The 7740-nt window shown below is 48.0% G+C and overlaps 1 protein-coding gene across 2 annotated transcripts; it reads right to left on the bottom strand.

Annotated features, from left to right (window-relative positions):
- Positions 1-198: 198 nt before the first annotated feature.
- Positions 199-2916, bottom strand: Tmem160 (transmembrane protein 160). Of its 2 annotated transcripts, none has more exons than XM_030242966.1 (3): positions 2525-2913; positions 1482-1638; positions 199-534 (listed from the first exon to the last, which is right to left on the bottom strand). In XM_030242966.1, the coding sequence occupies exons 1-3, from the start codon at positions 2531-2533 to the stop codon at positions 269-271; spliced, it is 432 nt and encodes a 143-aa protein (XP_030098826.1). In that variant the 5' UTR covers positions 2534-2913; the 3' UTR covers positions 199-268. The 2 variants fall into 2 exon arrangements, with proteins under 2 accessions (XP_030098826.1, NP_081214.1); NM_026938.1 differs by having other exon boundaries at positions 205-534; positions 1482-1574; positions 2525-2916.
- Positions 2917-7740: the final 4824 nt, after the last annotated feature.

Below are 7740 nucleotides of genomic sequence, written 5' to 3'. Positions count from 1 at the left end.
CTGATTTACTTGTATGTGTGTCCATGTGTGGTATGGTGTGGAAATTAGGTCTCTTCTTCTACCACGCAGGTCCTGAGTATCAAACTCAGGTCGCCAGGCTTAGGAGCAAGTGCCTTTACCCACTGAGCCTCGTCCCCAAAGGTTGCCCTCTTCTCCCCTCCCCACCTCCCCAGATAACAGGAGCTATCACTCAGAGTCTTGAACTGCGGAAGGGTCAGGTTTTAATGTCCCAGTCGTCAGGCCCAGCCAGTCCCCACAGCCCTGTTGTTTACTCAGGGGGTGGCCTGCCCGCTTCATCTGGGCCTTCTGTACTGGCTGCCCCATCATCCTCAGGCACCAGTTCCACGTCCAGTTCCAACTGGCCCATGTAGAGACCTACTGCACAAGCCCAGAGCAGACTGGCAGCCAACACTGCCCCCACACCAGCGGCAGCACCAGCAAGCGACAGTTGCATGGGTCCCCGCAGCGCTGCCAGACCCACCGCATAGGAGGCTCCGCCCCACACCACGCACAGGCCACCCAGCAGGAAGAAGCCTGTGGAAGAAGGAGCAGTAGTCAATAGTTACAGGGTCCAGCGTATCCCAAGGGGCTGACAGGGTGACGGGTGGGGAGGATGAGTCAGTACGAGCACAGGGCGGGACAAGGCTTCTAACGTCAGCTAGTGAGAGGCTGGAGCAGTGCTAGCTAACGGAAGGCTTACTCGGGCTACTGCGACTGCCTCAAAATAACACGGGAAGGGGTGGGGTGGGGGGGGCAGTCCTGGAGAGATGGCTTCAAGGTTAAGAGTACTTGTTGCTCTTTCAGATGGCCTGAGTTCAGTTCCCAGAACCCACATGGTGGCTCACAACCATCTGTACCTCCAGTCCGAGGGGTTCTTGTGCTCTCTTCTGGCTTCATGGGTACCAGGCATGCACATGGTCTCCATATACACATATACACATAAAATAAAAATAAATCTCAAAAAAACAAAAAGGCTGGTGATGTAGTTCAGTGGTCGAGCCCCTGCCTAGAATCCCCCAGTGAGGGACTGGGGGCGTGGCTCAAAGGTAGAGCACTTGGCTAAAAAATTCCAGTGGAAGGATGGCGATGTGTAGCTCAGTGACACAGCACTTAACTAGTAGGCTGCTTTCCTTCCCGTTATAGCAATACATAAACAAACAAACAAACAAATAAAGGCAGACAAGGACTCAAATACATGAGACTTTGTAAAAGGAAGTATGTGAGACTTGGAGGAGAAATTCAATATCCAAAGGGGCTGGTCTGGGGTATAAACAAAGGTGTCCACATAAGTCAAGGCTACTTGGAAACTGTCTGGTGGACTCCTCACAATGCCGATGAAGGAGGTGTAAGAGGAGATGTAACTAGTGAGGCAAGAGAAAATGGAGGGAGTGCTCTCCTTTTCCAACTGTTAGGGTAGGAGGACTCAGAACTGGAGGAAAAGGGGGAGGGGCCCATTTCCCATAGGGATGGTCTGTACTCACCATAGGCAGCTTCCCGGCCCATGTCACTCTGCATGAAGGAGATGACCCCAATGCCGGATGACAGAAGTCCATTTCGGAACCAGGAGAGAAAAGCTGCGGGGAGTTGGGGGATGGAGCTCTGCATCAGCAAGCCCTGCTTCCTAGATCCCCTCTCACCCTATTCAGCCACAAGACAAAAGTATTCTAGATGCGGATCCCTTCCGGGAAGCCCCATGCAAGTCCCATTCCTTTACCCTTCTGTCCCAGACGTTCAAAATCTAGAGCACGAATTGAAGTTTGAGGATAGAAAGTCTTCCCAAGTCTTCCCTTGTGCATCCTGCGGTCTTCCCTCTCTCCCTCAGACCTCTGGGACAAACTTCTCCAGCCTGTCCCTTCCCCTGTGTGGTAACCGCTCCTACCTAGCATGGCCTCATCCTTGCGTCCACACCTCCCCACCACTCAAGTACCTGAGTGCTGCCAAAAGGCTGTTCCCACTACTAGCCCCATTCAACACCAGACCAGCTCCAATCTCTCAACTCATTGCCTCGTTTGAGATTCCTCCCTCTGCAGTCTAGATCACCTCTCCCTCCAATCAGCAGCCACCTTCTCTACCATTGGTTACACGCTGGTCCAATCCGGAACTTCCCCATCTTCTGCGGGTAGCCACACTCTTGTTTTATTCCAAGTGGTCCCCTCTGTCTGTAATCCTAACGGATACCCCTGTCTCAAGCAACTTGTTCCCTCCCAGCTGCCTCTGGAACGGTCTCTCACCTAGGCAGTGTGGTGCTGCCAACTACTTCTTCCTAACCGTAGCCTCCTCCCCACCCCCACTAATCCCTGCTGTACCCCTTTAGCCAGGACCCGAAAGATGGTGTCCTATGCGGCCAGGCTGCAAAATCTCCAACCCCCAACACCGGTTCCCTGCGCTCACATGAGGAAGCTGCCCCCGCTGAGCACAGGCCCTGTTCCCAGCAGATGCTTGCCTTACTCTGGCCACCCACTCCCACGTGCACATTGAAACCCCTCTCCTTGTAGCGCGAACGACCCCGGCCCCTGCCACTGACCTGTCTCATGTGCCTTGCGGAGGAGCCAAGCGTCCGCGCGATCCAGCTCGGACACTGGAGGCGGCGACGCTCCCGCGCGTGGCCCGTGGCCCGGGGCGAAGGACCCGCGCGCGCCCCCGCTGCGGGGCCGCTGAGGAGGCTGCAGAGACCCCCGGAAGCGCAGGCGGGCCAGGCGCGCGACCCGAGCCCACCACCAGCCGCCTCCCATGGCTCGCAATGGGGCCGCGACACCAGCTCCGCCCCACGGGCCTACTGTAGGCTGGAGGTCACATCACTCATGAGGAGCGACACAACCATTGGTGATCTGCCCGCAACTCTATCCCGGAACGCAATACCTATTGGTGTATCTGGCTGTGTCTCCACTTCAGTTATATGTGCCGGTAGTGTGTGACCCACCTTATTTTTATCATCAGACTACAAATCCCAGAGATCAATGTACGGCAGGCAGTTCGACCTGCAGAAGGGTGCGGCGGAATATCTGCTGGGACTTGTAGTTTCAAAAAAGTTAATGCTCTCAACAGCCAGGAAACAAAACTTGTACTAGTTGCTTAGACTAGTTGCAAAACTGTGGTGAACTCACGGAAACAACTACCAGTTACCTCACTAAAGAGGACACATAACTATTTTGTTGTATTCCTCTTCAGTTTTTCTTCTATGCAGATTTTAATAAGATGTCATTTCTGGAAATTCATTCCTGTCTTTACTTAGATTCTTTCCAAAACGTTATTACCGGTACTGGGACTCAAACTTAGTGAGAGTGGCCGAGAGAGTATTTAACAGAAGAGAGACTGCAGAGGAGAAGCAGAGGAGGGGACAGAAGCAACAGACTCAAGACCTGGCAAAGATCTTGATAGCAGCCACAGCCAAACCACGGGACACATAAGAAATGCCTAAAACAGATAGTCTCAGGAGAAGGAGATAAGAGGGAGGGGGCTAAAGATCAAAGGTGCCCCTCCCAAGCCCAGGGCAGCCCTAAAGGTGAAAGGGAACCCAACAACTTGTTTGTAGATAATAAAGTTGAACTTTCTGCCTTGCTAAAACCTGAAGGTAAAGTCTCCTCATCAGTTTATAAGTGACTTTCAGTGGCAACAGAAACAAAAGAAACAACCAAGACCTCTTAGGGGCCCTGAAAAGTTCGGACTATTGTGCCTCCTCTAAGAAGGCTTTACTTTGCTAACTACAGGTGACCTCCCTAGAGCCAGGGGACTCAGGGCCTTGGCATCAGACAATGGCCAATCTGTCACCAATTGCCAGAAGCCGACCCCCACCTTGTGTATACACCAGTGCAGCAATGGCCTCCTGGTTAAAGATGACGCCAGGGTGACTCATTACCAGCCTCTCTTCTTGAATGCCCCAGGATGACTTTTCAGCTGCCCTGCTGCCTGACCCTGACCTTGATCGGTGGGCCTCTGCATGACTGCTCAGATCATATGTGCAGAGCCACTCCGGACAGGAGTATCAACCCACAAAGCTGAACTGGTGGCAGCTCTGACCAAGGCGTTACAGCTGAGAAAAGACAAGAGACACAGATAGCCAGTGTGCCTTTGCTACTGCTGATATCTATGGGACTATTTATATAGAGAGAGGCCTTCTGGCGGCAGAAGGACAGACTAAACTCCGTCCCAGAGGGCAGTGAGACAGCCCAGTGAGTGACCCTAAAAATTGGGCTCCTCATGTCCTTGATTGCCCTAGACCCAGGAAACCTCATACTCTCTGATCAGACAGAAGATGTGATCTGAGCCAAAACCCTGTCCATGTCTCAGTGTCCTAAGAGATGATGGAGGACAGCTAGCTGATCACAAACTAATTGTACCAGAGAAAATGGGTATACGCATACTGAAAAAGATTCAATGTTCTTCACACATAGGATGCCAGAGAATGCAGGACTTAGTCTACCAGTCCCTCATCATAATTAAAGATGCCAGTCTGAAAACAGCTGAAATTGTTAAAAACTGTAAGGGCTGTCGATTGGCTAATATGGTTGCCAATGAGAAGAACCCTGGTATTCAGTACTGCAGCACCAAGCCAGGAGTCTATGAGGAAACGGACTTCATAGAGGTAAAACCAGGACAATTTGGATATAAACACACACACACACACACACACACACACACACACACACACACACACTCACACACACACACTCATATATACACACTCACACACACATACACTCACACACACATATACACACTCACACACACACTCACACATACACACACACACTCACACACATTCACACACACATACACACACTCACACACACATACATACACACATACACACACACGCACACACTTATTTGTATTTTGGTTTTTCAAGACAGGGTTTCTCTGTGTAGCCCTGGCTGTCCTGGAACTCACTCTGGAGACTAGGCTGGCCTCAAACTCAGAAATCCACCTGGGATTAAAGGCATGCACTACCACTGCCAGCCCTTTTTTTAAATCATAAACAAGACTATGCCTGTGTTAGGTTGTTCTGACAAGAATGCCTTCCTTACCCATCTGTCTTAGGTTGGTAAGGCTCTGTGCATAATCTTACCCAGCTTTGACTGCCAGCCTGTTAAACTAATGGCTCTGTCTGGGGTCCATTTTCAGTTTCAAGCCTTGTATTTTGGCTGCCAACATGCTGATGTTGTTAAAGGCGAGTTTTATCAAAATGAGAAGGAATAAAAGCATTTCCAGGACAAGAAGGGCTAACATGATCAAGTTACTATATATGCCATTCTTGAAGCTTGAACAAGATGGAAACACTGACCTTAAACCATGAATAACTTTACAGCAATAACCACAGCATCAAAACTTCTTTAAACTGATAATCTCAGTGTGCAAAGTTAAAATATCCAGAGAGGTGTTAGAACTGTGCCAAATGCCCTGTAAATGTCTTTGAATTGTCTCCCAATTATAATGGCTGTCGTTGTAAATGTTAGAACTGACACAAGTCCATTGTTATTTAGCATGGCACTTGAGATGGTTTCATACTCTTTTTTGTTTTTGTTTTTTGTTTGTTTGTTTGTTTGTGTGTTTTGTTTTTGAAGACAGGGTTTCTCTGTGTAGCCCTGGCTGTCCTGGAACTCACTTTGTAGACCAGGCTGACCTTGAACTCAGAAATCTGCCTGCCTCTGCCTCCCCAGTGCTGGGATTAAAGGCGAGCGCCACCACTGCCCGGTGGTTTCTTACTCTTAAACTCTGAACCTCCTCCCCGATAATGTGAATAGTATCATAAACAGTATCAGTTCATTGTTCCCAACACCTATCTAAATGTTCTTGAATACTCAGAGCATTCGTGACTTTTTTGCTAAATGATTAACAAAAGTGCAATTGCAAAAGCAGTGGTGTTAGCTATTATTGTGATCAAAGCTGCTATACTGGCAATAATCAAGTCCACTACCCTCTTGCTTCTGCTTAAACCTGACTGTATTCTTCCAATATTTGTAAGGTTTGGGTTTTTTTTTTCACAATACCAAGGTCTTTATACTCACGGGCAATCAAACAAAAGCTGGTTGATAGACCACCATAATAGACATGCCAGATTTCAACACACTAACACAATTAGAATGTGCACAATCAATACAACTTACAATAAATACCATAGAAGAAACAACAGTAGTTTGTTTGTGTGTGTGTGTGTGTGTGTTTTGTTTTGTTTTTTTTTTTTTTCGAGACAGGGTTTCTCTGTGTAGCCCTGGATGTTCTGAAACTCATTATGTAGACCAGGCTGGCCTCGAACTCAGAAATCCGAAATCCGCCTGCCTCTGCCTCCCAAATGCTGGGATTAAAGGCGTGCGCCACCACACCTGGCAACAATAGTTTTAACATGACCAACTAATGAAAGGTTAGGAGCTTTAACACATGCACTAACACTTCTTTGAAATCCAGATACTGTCCCAATTTTATCTATTGGTTTTTTTTTTTTTGTTGTTTGTTTGTTTTTTCTAAATTATTTTTTTTTCATTTTTATTAATTTTTTATTACGTATTTTCCTCAATTACATTTCCAATGCTATCCCAAAAGTCCCCCACACCCTCCCCCACCACTCCCGTACCCACCCATTCCCATTTTTTGCCCCTGGCGTTCCCCTGTACTGGGACATATAAAGTTTGCAAGTCCAATGGGCCTCTCTTTCCAGAGATGGCCGACTAGGCCATCTTTTGATACATATGCAGCTAGAGTCAAGAGCTCCGGGGTACTGGTTAGTTCATATTGTTGCACCTACAGGGTTGCAGATCCCTTTAGCTCCTTGGATATTTTCTTTAGCTCCTCCATTGGGGGCCCTGTAATCCATCCAATAGTTGACTGTGAGCATCCAATTCTGTGTTTGCTAGGCCCCAGCCTAGTCTCAAAGTAACATCACACAAGGCAGCTGTCAGTTTTCAAATATGTCTCTGAAAATGTCCAGAACCAGCTCTCCAATGCCCACTGTCCTTTCCTTTTTTATCCAATATTGGGTTGATTTCCAGAATCACTGATCACATTAAAGAAAAGAGAAGAGTCAGTATGAAAACTTCACTACTTTGATTATTTTTTTTGAAGGCAGTTTCCACATTTGCTTCACATGTTCTCTGTCCTACAAGATCTAAAAGCTTGAAGCAAGGCAGCTTGTCCAGTCTGGGATATAGGCAAGCAAAGGTGGATCAGAAACATATGGCCTTCAATTAGACAACATTATACTATGAACCCCTAGATGCTGAAGCAGGTTGAATTTTTTTCCAGTCTGCTTTGATATCATTCTAGGTACATGCAAAGAATATGGCCAGTTCTAAGGCATAAACAAAGTAGTCAGGGAACAACCAAGGCGTAAACAAAGTCCCATGGTGTTCAGGGACTTATGAAGATGACCAAGATTACAAGCTTACTTTCTTGTCCTAGCCCAATGTCACATATTCTTGCCAATGTCCTAGAAGTGGCACCAAAAGCTCTCCATACTGGACTTCCCATTCCAGCTAGGGGCTCTGAGGGAGAAGGATAGGGGACAGGGTGGGGGAGTTGGCTATGAGGCAGATGACACTATAGGAGAAGAAGGTCTATGAGGCAGGTGGAAGAAGAAGACAGTCACCATAAGAAGTTGCAAAGGAGCCAGGAGTCATAGCTCACGCCTTTAATCCCAGCACTTGGGAGTCAGAGGCAGGCAGATTTCTGAGTTCGAGGCCAGCCTAGTCTAAAGAGTGAGTTCCAGGACAGCCAAGGCTACACAGAGAAACCCTGTCTCAAAAAAAC

This window comes from Mus musculus, chromosome 7, assembly GCF_000001635.26.
Source record: "Mus musculus strain C57BL/6J chromosome 7, GRCm38.p6 C57BL/6J".
NCBI lineage: Eukaryota > Metazoa > Chordata > Mammalia > Rodentia > Muridae > Mus > Mus musculus.
This window is presented reverse-complemented; position numbering and strand designations above follow the sequence as displayed.